The 21,687-nt window shown below is 41.8% G+C and overlaps 1 protein-coding gene across 1 annotated transcript; it reads right to left on the bottom strand.

The window, feature by feature from the left end:
- Positions 1-3,502: 3,502 nt before the first annotated feature.
- Positions 3,503-20,559, bottom strand: TLR5 (toll like receptor 5). Its single transcript, XM_052805805.1, has 2 exons — positions 20,474-20,559; positions 3,503-7,671 (listed from the first exon to the last, which is right to left on the bottom strand). Exon 2 carries the CDS (start codon positions 7,665-7,667, stop codon positions 5,082-5,084), a length of 2,586 nt encoding a protein of 861 aa, XP_052661765.1. The 5' UTR covers positions 7,668-7,671; positions 20,474-20,559; the 3' UTR covers positions 3,503-5,081.
- Between the last annotated feature and the right edge of the window lie 1,128 nt (positions 20,560-21,687).

The raw sequence follows: 21,687 nt of genomic DNA, 5'->3' as shown, positions 1-21,687 counted from the left end.
ACAATGCTGAAATTACATTGCCAATTCAGTTTTTAGGAACAGCATCAACAGGCTTCATGGCTTGAAGTACTTAGCTTTGGGTGGCAACACAAAAAGGTTACACAGCCTGGTATGTGTAATCGTGATGCAAAAAACCCTCTGCCACATCAAACTGTTGTTTTGTATGAGGATTCTCTGCTCCACTCCTCTCTATGTAGGCTTGAGGCAGCCTGATAATGCTGCTGTTCTACTGTCAAAGCTTGCATACAGGTGATCGACCTAGTGCAATGACTGCTCATAAATCTGTTGTTGCAAGAGCTGGTGAACTGGCAAAGATAAAGATACTATAAACAGCAATGTAGCATTTGGGACGCACTAAATAAAGAGTGAAGCCTCCTTTGATACTTACTGATGTTTACATACCATGTAATTATTATTATCATCATTGAAAATCCCCACTTCCTTTCTTTGAACATAATGTCTAAACAGGAAAAAGCTAACCTTCCTGTTTGGAGAATTGTTAGTTTCAGAAGAAATACATTTTTCTCTCTTACTTGCAGTTTTCAAAGATTTTATTTTTAATACAATTGGAAAAGAGAAACAATAGGCTATCTAAAAGGAAGGAAAACCGCATGTCTGAAACAGAGTCTGCTATGAATAGATAGTCTTTGCGCTATGAAATAACTCATGTCATACCTCTATACTGACTTTTGCATATTGGGAAAGGAAATGTAGACTTACTTTTGGCACCCACTACACTGTATATACACAATGCAGAAAGCAAAGTTAAGGTTAGAAACGGAAGAGAAGCCTCCTGTCAATCTGACAAACAGCAAGAAGGAATCATGCAGGAGTTGGATTGGCCCAACAATAATGCCTAGATGTGATGCAAGGTTGACTAACAAGGCTGAATTTAAAATTTCTGGTACCTGCTTGGCATCTAGCGTTCTCTGTCGTTCAAGTCAGTGCTTACAGTGGCATTCTGGGTAAGTCTCAGCTTCTAAACTTTGCTTTTGCAGCTTTTGTTTAGTTGAAGGAAATAATGGTGGAGAAGCACCTGCAGTTCTGTTCCAAGTATGGAATCTTTGATGGCTGCCAGGAACAGCACAGTAAGACTGAAGACCAAGATGCTCAGCTCGTCTTTGTGAGGGACAAAACAGAAAACAGGTAACTAAAAGCTATGTATGAAAAAGTGCTTGTACCCAAAAGCAGAATGAGCTGTTTGGCATCCCAAAGGTGTTTGATACTTTCTCAGAGACTGACAAGCAGCCAGGTAATAACCACAAGAAGAGGCCTTGTAAAGACTACTGATGTAAATTTGTCTGTATGGGAAGTCTTCATATTGTCACTTCTCTTTCAGGTTATTTCACTGCAGTCAAGGCTGTAGTTTTTCTGATCCTATTTATCAGCAACAACTAAAAAATCTTGCAAGAATCAAAGAGGATATATGTGATTTAAGACCACTGCCCAGAATGGGCTGGGAAGCTGGAAAGGCCAGCCTGTCTTTTCTTCACCATCTTCCTAAAGCTCTTCCTTATTCAAGCCTGACTAATTTAGACGTACTTCACATTTAAGCAGAAGTCCTGAAATATCTGGATTATTTCTTAAAGCCTTGGCTCTTGCATTCATGGACTGCATGAATATCCACCTTCTTGTGATCATGGAGAAAGTGCAAAAATGTGGTCTCACAGGGTCAAATACCAGACATTTATAATTTTTTTCTAATCTTTTGGGGTTTTTTACACCAGTCTTCTAATTTGGGAAGCCTTATTTTACAGAACTGCATGCTTGCTGTTGGTAGTACTGTATAGTGTAAAGAAACCTTGCAAATGTTTGCTAGTGCTAGTCCTATTTTAAGTTAAATCTGCGTACTGTACTAGGGCATTTATGTTTGGTCATGTTTGTAGAGTCAGACCCTAAAGATGTATCTTGTTCCTTGTCTGTCTTTGCTCGCTTCAAGTTTCCACTTCTTATGGAACCCAAGTCCCCTTCCGATGGCAAGATGCTTAGACCACCATGTGTACCCTTCCTAAGTTGCTGCTTTCCCAGAGATTTGCATGTGCTGCTTCTGCTCCATTTGCAGCGTCTTCACCACTCACTCCTGCCACTCAGTTGTGTATTGCTCTTTGTCTGTAAGTATTCTGCCAGGTATGGGCCTTGGTTTGTGATTTAACTGGACTGCTGCTATTCACAGTTCCAGCAAGAAAAGAACATGGTAAAGCCATTGTAAAATAATCAGCACCACATGAAATTGAGAAGGTGGGATCCAATAATCTGAAACCCAGATGGTCTCTGGCAGTGAGAAGTAGGAGATCTGTCATGCTGAAAAAGACCCAGAAGTCAGCAAATGAGCTGAGTTAATGATGTGACACAAGAAAATGAAAGGCAGAGTGATTCTGAGCAACATATGTAGGAGTGTCCCACTCAAGAGATTGAACTCTGTGTAGTCTTATCTATTCTAGTGTTCTCCACACAGGTAGTACAGCTATTGGGGTGGGAGCAGTGATGGATACTAACTGTAAATTAACAAGGTGATAGATCTACCAGCAGGTTGAACAGTGTCTCTGAGGAGGGATTAGCAAATATAATTGGACAACACTTTGCTGAGACTAGTGTGCATGTCAGATGGGAGGGGGAGGAGAAGCTTGATTTCACTGGATGTGAAATAATAATCATGTAAAATGTGAAATAATATGTGGGCATGTCATTGTTGGCTTCTGTTACCCTCCACAGCAGTATGTTTGTAGAATCTGGGTTCTGGTCCTGAGTGCCTTGATTTTGAGTAGGAGCCCATGCAATCTTTGGACTCTGACAGGCTAGCTAACTGCTGCTGTTGAACAACACTGCCTGCTTGACCAGTTAATGTTTGTAATATATGTTGCAATGGTGGGGGAAGGCTTTTACTATTAAATATCTGAGCTGATACCATGTGGCACTGAGTCACCATCCTCTGAATATTCCCTGTGCTGCTACTGCAAATAAATTCACCAGCTTCCGTCTTAATAGCTTGCTTTAGAGCCAGTGCCACACTTCACACCCTATTCTGGACACTCTCCAACAAGTTAATGTCTTTCACTGAGGAAGGTGAGTAAAACTGATGAGAGAGTATCCTTAACTGAGGAGCCATAAAATTCTAATAGAGCAGTAACATTCCCAGCAAGCCTGAAGGGAATCAGATCAATAGTTATGAGGTTGAGGCTCAATTTATGGCCTTAATTCATCAAGCATAGTCATTCTCCATTTTTGTACAGGATGCTTTTGTGGTTCCTGCTGAGCAGAGGAATCTGCACAAGCCCTTTCTCAACAATTCCCCAGGCTTTGTCATTTAAGAATAGGTGACTCTACAGAGGTGGTGATCAGGGTCCTATGATCTATTTGAAGTCAATTTTTCATTCTATAGGACAGACTGTACCAACTGCATTTGTTCTGACTGTCTCAGGCTTGGAGCGGTTTCACAGTGAGTAAAAAAGAAAGTTATTTTGAATTTCTTTAAAATTTGACACGACAGTTATTCATATGGCTGTAAACCACTCCACAATCAGGAATGGTTCAGTAGCGTGTTCTCCAAAAATCCTTTTACTGCCTTTTGTAGACCCCTTGCAATAGTATTTGCAAGGGGCAGATGGGGGCTGGGCTACTTCTATGTTTCTAAGCTGCCTCAGTGGTAGAAAGAAGTTTTCCCAGCTGCTCCTGACGTAGGTTTGATCTTTTTAAGTTTCCAAAATGGTATATAAGCATGGAGGCAGACAATGAAATTTCATCCAAAGGTTTTATTGAAACCTTTATGTAAAAAGTCAGACCTTTCCAAAGACTGAAGTAAATGCAAGTTTTATGTAGCGACCTCTCACCAGTGGCATAAGCATGAAATAGACAGAAGCGTTTCAAACAAAATGGAGAAGCCTTGGTTAAAGCCATCTCAGTAATCTTTGCATCTACTTGTCATTCCTGCATACATAGGTTAGCAGAAGTAAGTTTTAAGTATCTGAAATGATAGGAGTGTCTTGTAAGTATACACTAAGGTCCTAACTGAAGAGGGGTCTCAATTAACACTTGACCAAAAATGGTTTTTGACATTCATTCAAATACAATTTCTTAGGTATGCTTTTAAAATTCCCATCTTTTACACCATGTACAGATCCATACGCCAACAGCCTAGATCTGCACATGATCTTCATTGTACAGATTCATTCCTGCTTTGGCTATCTGTCAGTGGTTTTTATGTGAAATAATCCCTGGTATAACCTCTGACTTTAAAGTACGCCTATAAATATTTGGACTGGTTGGGGAAAAAAAAGGAAAAAGGTTAGACATTTTCAGAGAAATGTAAGAAATGCAGAGAGTTGAAATGCAGGTGGTGATTTTTCTGACAGCCCACGGGGGCTCTGGGAAGCCAGGGCTGCTGGTTCTTTTTCAGACCTCCCTCTGCAGCAGCATTTTGTCCCTAATGCCAGCAGGTGCAGTGGATGGGAGGCAGGAGGAGTTGAGGCAGCCCTAGCTGTTACCTGAGCCAACAGCGACACCCAGGGCTTCATCAGCACAGTCAATCCCTTTTTTAATCTGCTCCCCCATGCTGCCTGGAAAATTTTCCAAGGTTTAGCCCTTTTCTGTTCCTGAATGACTACACTAATTGAGAAGGAAGTAATATTTTGCTGGAGTAATTTTATCAATAGAAATTCTGTATACTGGTGCACTGAGAGTAAATTAGATTAGCCATAGACACATCTACATTCGAACAATGGCATTCACATGTGTACTTTTTAATCTCTATCAAAATAGTTAAGATGGTATTATTTGTTTGCAGCTAAGGTCAAGACAGACAGCTTATAAAACCTCCTATTCCTGCTTCCTCACTACAGTGAAAAACTCACTGAGGCCATACTGAAATTATTTTGGTAAGCTTTTGTTGAATAAATGTATAAACCGAGATGAATAGTACACTCAAGGACTATGTCACCATCGAAATAATAGGTGCAGGTTCTGTAACAGTGAACACTGAGTCAGACTTTTATTAAAATGATCCTGAACAACCTGCTGAAGACACATACCTGAACAAACAGTGGTAAAATGATTAGAGAGGTAAGAGACAAGCAACCGATACACTATCAGTGCGAGAGTGTTGCTACAGTCTGCAGCTCTATACCACTGGCTTTCCTTCGCACTTTTTTTTCTTTCAGAATTTGGCAAGAAAGATTATGTAAAAACCAGTCTACATCTTGATAATCTTCAGGCCACTGCAAATATCGACTCCTTTGTAAAAAGTTTCGAATTGGTTTGTATTTCCTCAGTTGATATTGAGAAAGTGACCCAACCACTACCATAATTAGGACATCTTTCAGATCACAGAAGTACCTGCTCTGGGCAAAATTAAAGGCTTCCACACACCACCCATCTTTGAGAAACTGCCTGGTCACAATGCAGATTGTTTTCTTGCTGTTCCAAATGGCGTCACGAATATTGTTGATATGTTCTTCCCCAGGCAGGAAATCTCTTTCCTCAAAGCACAAGGAAAATCTGTTTTTATCAAAATACTGTGAATCCAGGTGCTTTAGCAAAGAATTCTGGACCCATTCAAAGTCATTTTTGCTGTAGCACAAATACGCATCATATCTGTATTTGCTTTTATCTGCCACTTGTGGATGGCTGTCTATAATTTTTTTTGTGATCGTTTTATACCAGACAAAACAAATCCCCCGACAGCGAGTAAAAATGATGACTGCCATCAGAAACATTAGAAGAGTGATGGAGGTGAAGATGAATACTGAGAACCTGAGTGTCTGCTGGAGTTCATCTTCATTGCAGCCATCATATGTCAGAGATGACAGTGGTACCCCTGCAAATGCAGGTGGGTATACACAGTACCTGTCAGATTGTAAGCCAGCTAGGGTGACATTGGTTTCATTTAGCCACACTAGTAGGCTCTTTAAAGTACAATCACAGACATACTTATTATGTGTTACATCCAGAATACTCAAAGTCATAAAGACTTCAGGCTCGGGCGAAAAAAGCTGGTTTCCAGACAAGTTTAGGTTTGTTAGGCTTTGTGGAAAAAGCCCAGGAGAAAGATAAGACAATAGGTTGGAAGCTAGATTAAGTCTTTTTAGAGATGTTAGACCTCTAAAAATCTCCTGTGGAAGAGCACTAAGGTAGTTGTTATTCAGATGTAGAACCTGAAGTTTGGACAGTGCCCTGAACACATCCAAACATAAATCTCTCTCCCACACAAGCTGTAACATATTTTCGCCTAGATCCATATAGATTAACTGGCTGTTTTCTATAACATTATCACTTTTCACACAGTAAGAGAAGCGATTCTGTTTTAAGAAGATATACTGCACATCTGGTGCTTGGAAAAGAATATACAGGTCACCCAGGTTTGCCAACCAATTTCTTTCTAATTCAAGGTGTGTTGCTACTATTGCTGTGCCAACTACAGACGTTAGCTTATTGTCACCTAAAAAGGCAGAGGTCAGATGTGGAAAGGAAGGGAGTCTTTTAATGGCATTGTCTCGGAGATCAATTATTTTCAGACTTACTAAGTTACTGAATGATTTTTCACCAATCATCCCAATATGATTTTGCTGTAAATCAATATACATTACACTATGTAGACCCTCAAAAGTATAATCGTACAACTCACCTAAAAGATTACTTGAAAGATTGAGAGTTTTTAGGTTTCCCAAGCCAAAAAATGCTTGCCTTTGGATTTGATTTATCTTGTTTTTGAAAAGGTTCAGCAATTCGAGATCACCAAGGCTTTGAAAGGTTAAAGAATTGAGAGAGAAAATGTGACCATTTGAAATATCAAGCAAACGAAGACCACTTCTTGCTAGTCCTGCAAACATATCATTATCTGGATTTCTTAAGTTATTAAAGCCAAATCCTGAACCCATTGTATGAGACCTAAATATTAAAGAACCAATTTGAGTCCCTTTAATGGCTGTACAGAAATATTGGACTTTCTCTGTGCTCCAGCCATTTTCACCAAGGTCTAGTGAGTTAAATGTAATATTTCTGAAAGGATTTGGGCATTTGGCCCAGGCCATTTCATCTGTCTTGTACAAATTATTAGAACTGAGGCTAAAAAATAAAAAGTGTTTTCCTCGGAAGCTGGTAAGATTGCTTTCACACAAGTTGGATATTTTGTTGAACTTCAGGTTCACAGTTTTCAAGACTGTTAGATTATAAAATAAGGGATGAGGCTGAAGTTTTGTGATTTGGTTCCCTGAAAGATCCAATTCTTCTAACGAGCTCAAATCTTGAAAGTAACGTTCTTCCAGGATGGAATCTCCAAGGTAGTTGTGAAACAGACGGAGTACAGTCAGACTTGGCAATCCCACAAAAGCATCAAGATCCAGTTGAAGAATCCTATTGAATCCCAGGTCTAAGACACGAAGGTTTGGCAGGTTCCTGAAAGCTCCTTTTCCTATGGTAACAGGATAGACATACTGCGTTCCGATTTCCAACACCAATAAGCGCTTCAGCAGTGGAAACGAAGTTGCAGTCACTTGTCTGATGTAGTTGAAAGTTAGCAAAAGCTTCACTGTATCCTTTGGCACAAGTGGAATATCTGTGAGGTTGCAGGAATAATATAGGGAGACTTGGGCTTCTGAATAACAGCTTCTAAATGCACATATATCACTAGCTAGTGATATTCCAAAGGCGAGTACTAGCTGTTGATGTAACATCATGAATCTATGTGAAAAAAGTGAAAATAGTAAGCATTAATTCTGCAGTTGGCTATCTATGCAGTAAATTGTAGAGCACATTTTTAACAGTTGTAGAATAAAAGACTAATGTCACACTAAAAATTACTAGTGATTTGGGATTTATCCTTTCTCTGAAGTCTAACAGGCATCATCTGATAGGCTGGCTGGTCAGAAGATGGGTCCCAAAGAGATGCAAGCACCTCCTATGACCTGAAAAGTAACCCTCCTTTATGTACCTTAAGGGCAGCACCAAAACCCCACTAAGTAAGCATGAAAATCTTGGCCTAGCTATTTAATTTGTGTCATGGAACTGATAATGTTGGTGTCTTAGCTTAATTCCATAATCAGTTATCCAAAGAGGTTTAAACAGTTTGGATTACCAAAGTAAAGTGCAGTCATCCAGTCATCTCAACAGAGCTGGCCAATGCTGTTCTTCCCCTGAGCGCTCTCCTTGTGAGAGCAATGACGCTATTTGGAATTCAGATTGCTGTCACACAGAAGTGCTTAACAGCCATGAATTTTTAAAAGGGGGACCTCTTTTGGAGCTCCTTGAGCCTCAGATTAACCCTGCAATCTGAAATTGTTCTTGAAAGGGTTGTAAAATAGTTCTGAAAGTATAGGCAGGAACAAGGCTAATAGTGAAGGAAAAGAAAAAACACAGTAGCCTGAAACTGTGCTGCAAGATTTCACATTTTATGAAAAACTACATTTCCTGAACTGTAAATTCCTAAGTTATATAAAAAGGTGCATAACATAATTCATGCAGCTCACTGACGAATCCATTTATTAATTTATTCCCATGCTGGATTTTCCTTGCGTTATGCCATCTGTCTGCCTGCCTCTCTCTTTATCTGAGACAAAAACCTCTCCAAAACAAGGAAGGTCTTTTTTTATTGAGCATGGTAAGGAACAAAGCAAATTATTAGCCCTAAAGTAGTTGTTAGTGTACTGTAGTTTAAAAAAACCTTCTAAGATTGCAACCGTCTGCCTCTGCTTTTAAAAAAGCATTTATTGAAATTAAATGACAACCCAATGGAAGAATTTTTGTGACCTCCAGCACAATCTGCTTAAAAATTGGTAAGTGTAAATCCTTGTGGAACCAAACCCCCAATGGCCATCTAATGTCTGCAAAGTAGATCTACTTCAGAGAATAAAGTTGGACTTTGAGCCAGTAATTAAAAAAAGGTAAACCCCGCTAATAATTATTATGATTTAAGCACGCTGCTGCTTTAAAGCACAAGTACAAAATTCTATGCAGAATATTACACTTGAACTAAAATCATCTTATGCTTGTTGCCATCATACAAAGTGATTTCTGGGAAATGAAAAAGTATGTCAGTAGAAACCACTATGATAGTCCTATTGCAAATACCAAGTGAAAGAGCTAGCCATTTTTTAGAGACAATCTGCTAAATGGGAAGTACAAGGGTATTATGCTACCATTGAATCTCCTAACTGATGCAGTCTCACTGTACCTAATGTTTTTGGTGATGTTCTCAGTGTCATCTGATTAGACTAAAACCTTAACTTGTAACAACTGTGACTACTAGGGTGAGTCTGCAGATTTCCACCCTAGAGGCTCAAACACCAAGTGGGAAACACACATACCCTGCAACTTAAAATACCAATCTTGTCATTTTTTCAGACAATGTCATGGGTTTGGGAGAAGATCTGATTACTTGAAAGTAAAAGAGACTATGAATATAGGAGACAGTGCTGAATTCTGAAGTCCTGGCATTCAAATTTCATTCATATTTTGTCTCACTAAAGAATTTAGGATGTGCTGCAAAGAAAAGCAAATTGCAGGCAGTGAGTATCAAAATTCTGTTAAGATATTTTAACTGCAACTATGGGGAATAATTCCTAGTACTAGAAAATAATTGTCATTTCTACCCTCTTTTTTTGACCTAGCATGCACTGTTAAAAGGGGACATTATAAACAGTAAGCTATACTATGTTTGTTTTTATGACTACAAAATGTTGTAGGTTATTAAAAAAGACACAACTAAACATACAGCAGTTCATTCAAGACCTTGTTTACTTTTTACTTTGCTTGAACCATGAAAACAAAACACCAAGTTTCCCTTTTATTATTTGTTAACTGTTACAATGGTTCTTGTTGACACCACACTATAAGATGTTTAGCACAAATAGTTTTAAATTACATTTATGTTTCAGATGTTTACATTTCCATTCCTTGTATTTGCCCAAATGCTATGGCTGTTTTTTAAAGATTGGGCAAAATCACAGCATCACCAAAAGAAGTGACAAACAGAAAGTACTTTGGAAGTCAAAATTTAATAGACATGTGTATCACCTTACCACAAGAAAAAGCTCAAAGTGTTTAGAGTGGAAGAATTAGAAAACGTTGTTTTTAAATTTAAAAACATAGTTTTATTTTTATTATCAGAAAATAAGAAAATGGTGAAATATTTCTGGCCAACTTTGCTTTTACATTTACCTGCTTTTCCACATTCTTTTAAGTTAAAGAAGTCTCTAACAATCTCTTAACAGTTATTACACTTCACCTCTGCTCTGGTTTGGTGACAAGGAAGATTTCATTTGTAAACTCTTTGCTCCCTCAATTTTTTCTGCATAAGCTACTACCTTTTCCCCCGAATCTTGGCCCTCCATGAGCAGGAGGAGGATGCTGCAGTAAGTAATGCCTCTTACTGCTGTCATGAGGACAGCAAAGATTTTTAATTTAACAGAATCCCTCCATGTAGCATTTTATACAACCCTTCACCATTGTACATTAGCACCTAAAATCTTTTGGGAAGAATATTCCTCCCACAAAATTATGATCATCCCATTCAGTTACATGCCTGTGCATGGACATGGAGATGAAGGGATGTGTAAATGCTTCATTCGTTATTGAAAACTGGAGCAATGAAATTCAGAGAACCAGAGCTCAGCATGTGAGATTTTGTCTCCTTCTATTGCCTTGCTGTCAGAAGGGGTAAGCAGTAAAGGGAAGGGGAACAGTAGGAGGGTGAGGAAAAATGCAGCAAATGCTTTTGGGATGGAAAGTTTGTTTCTGAGCAATGGAAAGAACTTTTACAACGCAGGGTGGATATTGTACCTAGATCTAAAGGCAGCAAGCAAGTGCATACAGAATGCAAATACTCTAGCTCTGGTCTCAGCCTCCTCAGGAAGTGTGTGTCTGGATCAGGGAAGGCTGATGCAGGTACTTTCAGTCATCTGGAACTAACCTACACTATTTTAACTTTTTTTAAAACTCAGTTTTGTTAACTTGGTTACTATACCTAGAAACCTTCACTAGCACAGCAAGTAAGGAAGGGAACTGGCAGTACCTGAGAGTGGATGTTGTAGTAGTGCCTGTCCATCTCAGCACAGCTGTGTACACCTTAGGATATCCACAGAGGCTGTCAGTAAGCAGGGCCTGAAGTATAGCTGAAGAGGAGGACTAAGACTCTCTCCTTTTTGATGTACACAAGCCAGGAAAGAAGTTAGAGTAACAACTCTCCCATGGAGAGTTAGAAAGCACTTGCCATTCCCCCTTCCACACCCGCAACAAAAATGCACTGGAGTCCACATAAATAAAGAACAGGTTACATACCCTATTTTTGTCCTTGCTGATGGTCGAGAGTATTTGCTTGCTTTTTAAGAGAGTGATCTGAAAGGAAAATTTTGGTCTCAGAAGTGGTTTTATGCAGCATTCAGTAGCATGTTTACTCTCTTCAGCAGCCTCCCGTGCTTCTGCCACATAACCCTGGGTCAAATGTGAACCAGCACACGCCAGTGGAAGTGAACAGACATGTACCATATATGCTTATGAAAATGAGCAGCGGGCCTAAATAGTTCTCAGTTGTCAGCCATAGGTTTTGGGGAACCAGGCAGCAGAGGCGCTGGCTATCTGGGTGGACTCTAGAGAAGACCAGTCTGATACAATCATCAATAAGATTTAAAGAGTTTAAAAATCTTTTCAATAACCTATTGCAGTGACCATGATATCCTCCTAAGGAGATTTTTCCTAGATGACGACTCAGTCAGCCAGAGAAATTGTGTGCCCACCACAAGCACAGACTCCTTGAAATAATTCCACAAAGATGAAGTCCACTGACCAAGAATACCGGTCATTTAGGTGTTCGGGATGTGGTCGGTGGATAAAAAGGTAAAGACAGGTAAAACTGGTAAATTTTTCATTACCTGCACCAAAAAAAAAAGTAAATTTTTTGCTCATGCTAATTTTCACAAAAACATCCAGGCTGTTTTCTGTAGGTCACTGAATCACAGATGAGTAGGGTGTGTATATATATATATATATATATATATATATAAAAAAAATAAAGGTAGCAGTATCTTTTGGTGAGTGTGTGAGAATCTCATCTTTAATTGCTGCAAGCCTGCTTTAGGATTAAGGATTAAGGGATAAACATTAATCCTACTGCCAAGTTGGAAGGCTTTTTTTCCCTTTAGCTCCATAGCTAAGGGTGTTAAGGGTGTTGCTGTTTGGACAGCAAGATGTGAGAGCTCACTTGGAGCCTGCATGAGTGCTGCTGTTACCCTGATGCCTTTCTGTGAAACAGCACTGGTCGTCACAGGTAGCACAAAAGCTCCCCAGAGAAAGGGAAGAAGGAAAGACAGGATTAAACAACTTCAGGGTGTATTTCTTGCCTGTAAAATCAATGCATAGAAGATAGTAATCTTTTCTCCCCTCTATACCCAAAAACTTGAGGCACTGAAGAGACAAAGACCATCTTAATCGTCCCTTACTATTTTTTTCAATAGTGAGATGGGCTTGTGTATAAAATTACACTGATTTAACTTAAATTTGATATGCACACTTTCATCAGCAGCATACAACTTTTCTTGTGAATGTTTTGAAAATATATTTAAGCCAACTTCTATATGTCCAGAGTCCAGCTAACTGAACAGAGACTGTTTTATATTAATCTAACCTAAACTACGCTGAGTTTGCAGCAGTGTTTATGAATAAGTTTCTAGACAGACTGGTGCCACACTTCTACTTTCTGGCAAATTCTAAGATTTGAAATAATCTAACCAGCAATAGATGTTTCTGTGTAGAAAATCATATAATTTCATATGTTTTGCTTCTGATTTTTAGATACTAACATAAATACATTCTTGCCAGCTTCTGTCCCTCTCTTATATTCACCAGAGCAGCTGTCCTGCCTGATAGGGATGGACATGTTTACAGTTGTGATATAATGAGTTGGGGTTCCTGTATATATACAGCTTCTGAATTCTGCTTGAAGTAGTTATGCTTTTATTATGAAATTGTTCTGGTGTACTGTGCCTCTACACAGCATCCAACATTGCTGACAAAGGTTGCAGGATGTCTTTCCCAGACCAGAAACAACAGTCAGCTGTTAAATCCTTTTGGGACAAGGGATTAACTAATTCCTAGGAGAGTTAGTTAACCCCAGATCTTTCTGCCAGAAGCTGGCAAAGTGCAGCACTCACAAACAGTATCAATAAAGAAATCAGCTGCAGGTACAAAGAACATAGGCATGAAAGAGCCACTGGGAAAGGGAAACAATGAACAGGAGGAGTTTGGAACCTTTGGGTAAGCGGGGACATTTTTGCTTAATTTCAGGTTAAACCTGACTCAGTATAGATAATCTCAGCTAGGAGGACTCTGGGATTTCAAAGGGCTCTTGATTCAGTCTGCAAGTTCTGGAACAAGAATCCCAACAAAGTTGAAAGAAATCCTTTCTTCTCTCCTCCCTCCTCTTTCAAACCCAGTTTACTTTTGAGAATAAATCTTACGAAAATGTTCATGTTCTGATAGCATTAAATACCTGATCTTTGTATATCTGCAACTGATCTTTGGCCATGTGGCATATAAGGTGCTTGGAACAGCTCCAGGAAAGGGGTTGTGGTAGATACAGCAGTCTATTACCACTCAGCCATGCTGACAGGACAAAGCTGAGCTGTAAGATATAAAGAAACACACATACAGCTTGTTGGCAGTTAGGGCTGAAATAGTCTCTCACAGTTTAGCAGTGTGGGACAGCTGAGCCAGCCCAGAAGTGCTGCAGGAGCCTCTGTGAGACTCTACTCCTGACCTGAGTCTTGATATGTCAATGAATGATCTCAGTTCCCATCTCCATCTTTTCTTCTTCAGTCCCTTTCTCTTTTCACTATACTTCGGCTGCGGCATGGACCAAGTGCACCAGCATATAAAGGGGGTTTAACTCCTACGTTAGTATGACCTACTGCATCTGTCCTCTTTCCACATTGCTATTTAGTCTGGATGTAAAGGTAAGACTTAAGTTATCCGCCTGGGGAATTTTGGCTGTTAGCTGCCCAGTCTGAAAAGTAACCCCTGATCAATGTCTCGGAATGAAGACTAGAAAGCATGCACAAACCTAACGCAGCCCACACACAATTATGTGCCCTATTCCTGGTACATGGCTAGCGCAGCTCCTGTCTTACTTGGATTGCATTGACCCTTCTGTGGAAACACCCAAACAGAATGAAGCAGACTTGAAAAAAAAAACCCAAAAAGAAGAGGAGGAGAATAACAAGCAAACCTCACTGCAAACAATGGAAACTTGTCTATTGTTTACATGTCATGGGGATGAGACTTCCTCTAAAGTATCTAGAACAGCTGGGCTGGTTACCTATGACTTTCAAGTTTTCTGAGAATGGGTCAAAGCTGTTGAGGCTAGAGGCTGTAACTTTGGAAACTGGTACCTCAAAGTGGAAGGAGATGCTAAGAGAACTGAGGAGTTAACTATAGTTCTCCAGTTCTGCAAAACAAGGGGAATACTGATTGGATGCAACATTATGCTGGAGGCATGCACTGACAAAGGGAAGTAGAGGACAGTAACATCAGTTGCTAATTCTGTGCTCAACACTGGACTCTAAAGATGAAGGCTGGTTATGGATTTTAGCTAAACTAGCATTTTGGACTAAACAACCAAAATCAAGCAAGCAATGTTCTATTCCGAAATAATTCAAGGAGTTTATCTTCCAACCCCTGCTCGGCCAAAAATCCTCACAGCTCTTGCATTCTTGTTTGCAGTGCCAAGCTTCTGCAGGAGAGATAAAAGGTACTGTTGCCTAACATAACGTGCTTATAGCCTCGTGGTTAAAGCAGTTTCCTTGAGTGAGACCCAGACTGAAGCTTCTCAGACTGAGGAAGGCTAACTATTCAGATCTTCCACTTCCTTTAATGGTCTAACTGGGTCATAATATCAAAGACCTCTCCTTTCCTTGGCTAAAGTTTGAAAGAAAATGTCCATGGCATCTAGTATGCCCTGCACTAGACCCAAAGTTGCAGCTCTGCTAGAAGTGCTCCATGCGGGCTCCCCCAAGGAGGCCTGCCTGGGGACGTGTTCTTCATATTGATCTCTACAATCTCTGCCATCGCTGTGCAAGGCTCTTCACCCTGGGGTGCTCCTGTGCAATGGCTTACATGTACTGGGAGCAGCAGCAGAAATGGAGGTGCCGCCGTGTGGGTTTACGACTGAAGGAAGGGCATTTTGGATCAGATTTTGGGGACTTGGCTGCCTAAAATCTGCAAAAATTCACCTGAATAGACTCAATCTATTTTGATAGTGTCTCAATCTCATTCTTCAATTCTTGGGTCCCTTCCTGCCATCCAAAGGAAAGAGTCTCCCTGTTCAGTATTCCCTATATATTCACATGTCACAATTCTGTAGGGAATTGAGACTCATTCCTACTTCTTGGAGAAAGTGCAGAACAAGTAAAATATCCTCGTCTAATACCGTAATATCATTAATCTTTTCTTCACTCATGGCAACAATTATGGGCATCTTTCCCAGAGGCTGGTGATACAAACAGTCCTTCACAATCAGTGTGTATTTGGCACGTGGTAAAATTTCTCAGAAGTAAACCCAAACACCTTCAAAGAGCACCCTTTTTCTTTTAATGGAACAGAAAGCCTACTGACAAGGAGTTTGTTTGTAATATTTATCTAGGCCATAAAAAAGACCTTGAAAGGTATATCACAAACAGTAAGCCTTTGTTCTTAGACTGGCCAGATAAAGGCCAACTGCTATTGTGAAAATTTGTATTGCTGCTGTTATCTGATTAGATCAAATCTACTTACTGAAACAAAAATAAAGCTCCAAGCTTTTGCCCAGGCTCTAAGCCATCATAATATATGCATTTGTGCTCATAAAAAGCTGTGCAGTGTAAACACACTTTTCTTCGTGGGGCCCCTCTAGCCAATTACTATCTAAAAAAGAAACAATTTCATTCATCAGATAATTAATGAACGTGCCCCTTCCCACCCCCTCAGCCTCTCCCTTAAGATGCTAGGGTGCTTAACTCAAATATATCATTTTCCAACTTAAAATCAGGAAGCATTTTATAAGGCAAGTGAGTATTGTGACAGTTCCTATCAATGATGGGGAAAACCTAAGACAATAAGGCATTTAATGACCTGACAGAGCAGAAGGACTACAAAAAAACAACCACTGCTTTGCGTAATCAGAAGCTGCCTATGGGATGTAATGATCTAGTGTTCCTGTTCATCATCTAGATTTATTTGGTTTTATTTATTTGTTTTTATATCCCCTCAGATTATATGACGAGATGTGGACACACAAAGACAGTGTGATTCCTCTATTATTATTATAACAGTTCTTTAAAAGAAAGCAGTCTCCAGAAGGCTGGGAAAATAAACTTGGAAGTATAGACTAAAACATGCTCTGGGCTATTTTTCAGGGGGACAGGAGTAAACTGGAGAGGCACAGGGAGGGTGCTGTAGCCCCAGACTCCAGCCCCTGGCCCCAGCGCAGTTGTTTTTAGCTGCTAGCACTGGTTTGGGTGTTTCCCTCCTGAGCAGAGCCAGCCTGCTCTTTTCCCTGCCATGTGCCGCAAGCAGTTTGCTCACACTGCTAAACTGTGAGAGACTATTTCAGCCCTAACTGCCAACAAGCTGTATGTGTGTTTCTTTGTATCTTACAGCTCAGCTTTGTCCTGTCAGCATGGCTGAGTGGTAATAGACTGCTGTATCTACCAGCCAGCTGGGCTGGTTGTTCCAGTGAAGCGCCCCAGTGCTGAGCACTGGTCCATCTGCCAGCCCCCAGCAGCACAGGCTTCTCTGCCCCTGTGTCTGACAGGGGATGATGAAGGCAGAGAGAGCCTCAGCTAGGCTTGAGAAGAGGACCAACAAGGTTTCTTATGCTCTTCTACGTCCTAAGGAAATTAACTTCTCGAGGCTTCAGTGAGGACAGTGAAGGTTCCTGGGTTTTTTTTTTTTGACTTGGTGCTACAGTTGTTTCCCAGCAGAGATGCTTGTTCAAAGCTGCACAAACAACCCGTGGGCGGTCATAGTCACCACTCAGGTATTCTTGCCTCACACCCTGAATCCATGTTGACTTTCTTTTTTTTTGAAAACTGTCATGTGATAACTGCCTGGTCTAGACCAGAAGCCACCCCAGGGAAGTAGCATTTCCTTACTGTTGGTTTTCCTTCCCTCTTAGCTATCATTTTGGACTGTGTTTTTCACAAAGTGGATTTAGCCTAGGGATAAAATGTCCTTTTTTGTGCTTGCAGGATAATTAGAAGCAGCCAGGATGAAAAATCTCGCCTGGAAAAGATCAAAGTGGTAATAGGAAAGGACTCTTAAGAATGACAGCAGAGTTTTTAACTTACAGGAGGCCAGCTTTCACAGATGGAACAGAAATTCCTGAGAAAGCAGCAATAAGTGGAGAAGCAGCATTCAGACTGTAACTCCTAGGGTCACAAGCAGAGCTCTGTACAGCCTTACCTGCAAAGCTAACCTTTTTATAAAGCTCATCAGCACTGTCATGCCTGTGAAATAGTGGTCAGGCACAAAACAGTGGTAATGGTTCGGTAGCTAAAGTCAGCAAAGATGGCTAAATGGCTAGCCGGAAGGGAAATGGCACGGTTGCCACACCTGCGCTCCTGGGGCCCAATCTGGGCACATTATTTATTAAGGAACTATTAAAGGAGTATGGAGACTGGTGTCAAAATATGTAGAGCCAAACAGAACTGGTAAGAAAGAGACGTTTGCTTTTGCAAATATGTTTTTTGCACATATGTTTTAAAAAAGCAATCAAAAGATAACAGGCTGCAAATGTCCAGTGATAGAAGGACCATAAATATAGTACAAAAGAGAGACAGACAGCCAATCTGCCCAGCATTTAAGTGAAGTTAGAAACCCTCTCCACTCTTTCCTGGAATGGAGACATTGAAAGGATACCTTCTGAATTTCTTTGAAATAGGCTTTAGATCAGAATAAATTTGAGTTAGCTCTTAACTTGTTGGTGGAGGAGAAGAATGTGAAAATTACACTCACAAGTATAGCTGACATAACTTTGTACTGTAGAACCTGTTGTGCAAAGGAGACCTAACAAGTGAAAAAGGTAGAAAAGTAGCTAGTAGCCTTTCTGAAACAGTTCCTGTGTAAGGCTGTTGGCGAGTTAGCTATTTCATTGACTCGCAGTATGGTAGTAGCATCCTAGGGCTCACCTGCATATATATCCCAGGTCAAGTGCTTGTCTACTGATGATTCTCATACAAGATGGTCCCAACCCAACCAAGAAGAATAGCTGTCACACAGGCTAACCTGCATGAAAGGCATTTAGAGTGGAAGCAGGAAACCAAATCATATGCTCCATGCAGTGCGTGTAAAAAGATAGGCACCTGATTTCTGAATCCATAGAAGACCTGCAGTCTGACACCTAGGAACTGACAAAACAGAAATCCCCAGCAGGTTATATTTTAAATTCTGTCCCTACCCAGCTCCTTCTGGAGAGAAAGCTAGCAATGTCTTCATTTAGCACATTAATCTATCACGTAAAACAGTTACACTCAATTCTGTTTTCTGCACAATGCAATACCAAACCCTTTTATCTCACAAATACCCATTAACTGTGGAAGCATTGGTTATTTTGGACCGGAGGCACTCACCTCCTCTTCGGTTACAGCTCTTCCAACTGAGTGAATAATGTACAAGATTCACTAAATCAAAGACATGTTTCAGGCTAACGAGGGGTTGGGGGATGCTTTGTATGGGGGCCAAGGGAGGGGAGGGAGGAGATCTGCTCTGGGCAGTTTCCATATTTTGACTATGCACATTTTCAACCAGAAACCATCCTTAGAGAACAGCTTGGAGGCCCTTTTTGCCCCCACTCTAGTTCCTGCCTCTACCATCTCAGTCAACTTCTAGAAGTTCGTGCACAATGACACAGCTTCAAAAGGAAGCTGAAGAGTGCCAGAAAGATCCTGTTGCCAATTAGGAGGAAGATGTATGTCCCATTTGCCCTCAGGCAGAGGATGGAATTGAATGAACTCTCCCATGACCTGGGTGAATGCTCCTAGCCATCAGCCACTGAATTAAAGGTGTACAGTAACAGTTCATGGCTCCATTTTAAAACAAAGCAGCAGCCACTGCTGCATTTTGGGCTGGCTCTGAGCTAGAAGCATGCCTACATCAAAACACCTGTGCCACATAGCTGGATTAGATGCAGACTCATCAGCCCTGTCAGACTCGGGCATTGCTGGGCATCTGCAAAAGCAGCATGCTTCATGCCTGAATACTGAAGTGAAGGGTGGGGAACCCCGCTGACATCCAGCAAGGTGGACTTCTCCCAGACCAGGTGCAGGCGAGGCTGTGCCTCATCAAGTCTTACCTCCGATGCCTTTGTACCTTTTAGAAACTTTATACCCCACGTATCTATTTTTTCCCCATAAAATGAGTGTAACAATCCTTGTCTAACTTGGGGGGGGGGGGGGGGGAATGTTAAATAACATACTGCTTTGAAAAATGTGAAGTGCAGCCCTGGTGCCAAAAAATTCTCCTGGGGTGGATAACACGCCTTATTTCTTAGCGGCTCAGAGAGGAAAGGCAGAGGGCGAAAAGGGAAGGCGAAGCTTGGCCCTTGGACAAGTGTCGGCTGCGAAGGACCTGTGTAAGGCTGCCGCTCCGTTCTCGCCTGCTGCTCTGTCACCCGCCCCCCCCCGGCTCCCCGCCCGCAGCCCGGCCTGGCCGCCCCTCGGGACAGGCCGCAGCGGGACCCCCCGCCCCGGGCCGGAGGCCGGCAGCCGCCTCACGCCACCCGCGCTCACCTCCGCCGGCCCGGCCCGGCCCGGCCCGGCCCGGCCCGCAGCGCGCCACCGCCACCGCTGCCCCGGCCTGCGGCCACCCCACCCCCGGGGCGGAGCGGCCGTTAACGGAAACCCAGCGGCCGCGGGGGACAGGGCCGCCACGGCCGGCGGCAGGAAGGCGCACACCCCCCTCTCTGTCACCCTGCTCGCTTCCACACACCCCCCAGCCGGCCGCTGTGAGAAAGCGTCTTCGAAAACTCAGGCTGTATGAAACGGCGGAGGTGTTGCGCGGTGCGGGGCAGGCCGGCGGCCCCGGAGAGCGGCTGGGGAACCGCTGCTTTCCGGCTGAAGGAGCCTGCCTCAGGGAGGTCAGCTCTCGCCGCGACCGAAAACGCGAACTCGGACTTCTAGCTGCTTGCTTACTCGTGGAACGCGACGGTTCAGCGCGCCGCGCTGAGGTGGGGTGCTGCGGGGGTGCAGAATGGAGGAAAACGGTGGTGATGCGGGTATGGAACGGGAAAAAAATCTAAAAGAAGAAAGGTAGAGACAGCAGTGAAGAAACACGGGCAGGTGAATTCCCCAGCAGGGTGAAAATCCTCCCTGGCTTTTGAAGACCCGCTGCTACATACCGAGAAGGGGTCAGGGAAGGGGAAACCAGGCTGGGGGGTGCCGCCGGGGCACGGGAGCCAGCTTTTACTGGCTTCGCTCAATGTAAGCGTTCTGGGGTGCAGAAGACGATCACACCGACTCACCCCAGTCTAAGCAATGTGAAAATTTGTGTTTGCTGGCTGCTTGGTGCTTGAGCTGTTTCTTCTGGTCTTTTGTAGGTAGAAAGAGCCAGTTCATCTCTGTCTCTTACCTCCAGTATGGCTGACCCTCTGGTGTGCACTTAATCTGACCCAAGCTAACTGTAAGCGGCTGATCCGCTACTCACGTTCTTACCCTATCTCTAATGGTCATTATATTCTATTTTCTACTTTACCTTATACTAAGTAGAATACTTAGGCTTACTAAAGAAGTTAAGATTGAAGGATAGATCTGTAGCTGAACTGATTTATTTGCCTGTTACTATAATTCTTAAAGAGGAATACAGGAATGAAAAGGGGGGGGGGATGTAAAAGAGAGGACAGGGTAATTTTTATTTTTTAAAATTATAGCAATTTAAATTTTCATTTTGCATTTAAATACAATTTCTGGAAATTGATGCGGTTTGGAAAAGTGGCCTCTTCTGAGCTGCCCAAGGCAGCTCTTGCTCACAATTCCCAGCAAGTCGTAGACCCTTCTCCTATCCCTCCACTCAATGGTCAGATTGCTCCTTCTGGAGCCTTTCTCTTCCTAATAGGATCTGAACTCTGCTTCTGTCCCTGATGTCCCCTGACGTCCCACCAGACCATGAGGATCTAGATAGGAAATTCTCACTCTTTTCTGCTTAAGCTGCTGTGTTTTGTATGGAATCGATTGGGCCAGAGATGATACCAAAGTGCCTGTCTTCATGCTAATCTGGGTTATGTACCTTTAATTACTGATACTTATGTCACTCCTGTATTAAGTACTTATAAGTGATATATGTATTTTAATGGTATTAATGCACCTCTCTGCCTGTGATATATTCTACTAATGTTAAATTGGGCGAGAGATTACAACACACTCTGGCACTGAAACGATAGTTCTAAGGCCACTGAAAACAGGACCTGTGCATCTGGAGAGAAGTAATTTTGCTAAATTTGAAATTCTGTGTTTAAACGAAACACAGGGAATCGGACAAAGCCAGATAAACTATTTTAGAAAAAGTCCTACAGAATTCTGTCAGGTCACACAGGATATTAGAGAAGTATCTGGAAGTACCCGTTGTTTTGTGCACATTTACAGTGTGAGGAAATGGTTGTGATACGTATGCTCAGATCCAGAGTACTTATTTTCCCTTTGGTCCTGCTTCTCTCTCTTACTTTGAATAGATGGAACTGGA

This window comes from Harpia harpyja, chromosome 13, assembly GCF_026419915.1.
Source record: "Harpia harpyja isolate bHarHar1 chromosome 13, bHarHar1 primary haplotype, whole genome shotgun sequence".
In the NCBI taxonomy this organism is placed as follows: domain Eukaryota; kingdom Metazoa; phylum Chordata; class Aves; order Accipitriformes; family Accipitridae; genus Harpia; species Harpia harpyja.
Note: the sequence above shows the minus strand (reverse complement) of the source record. Positions and strands in the feature narration are given on the sequence as shown.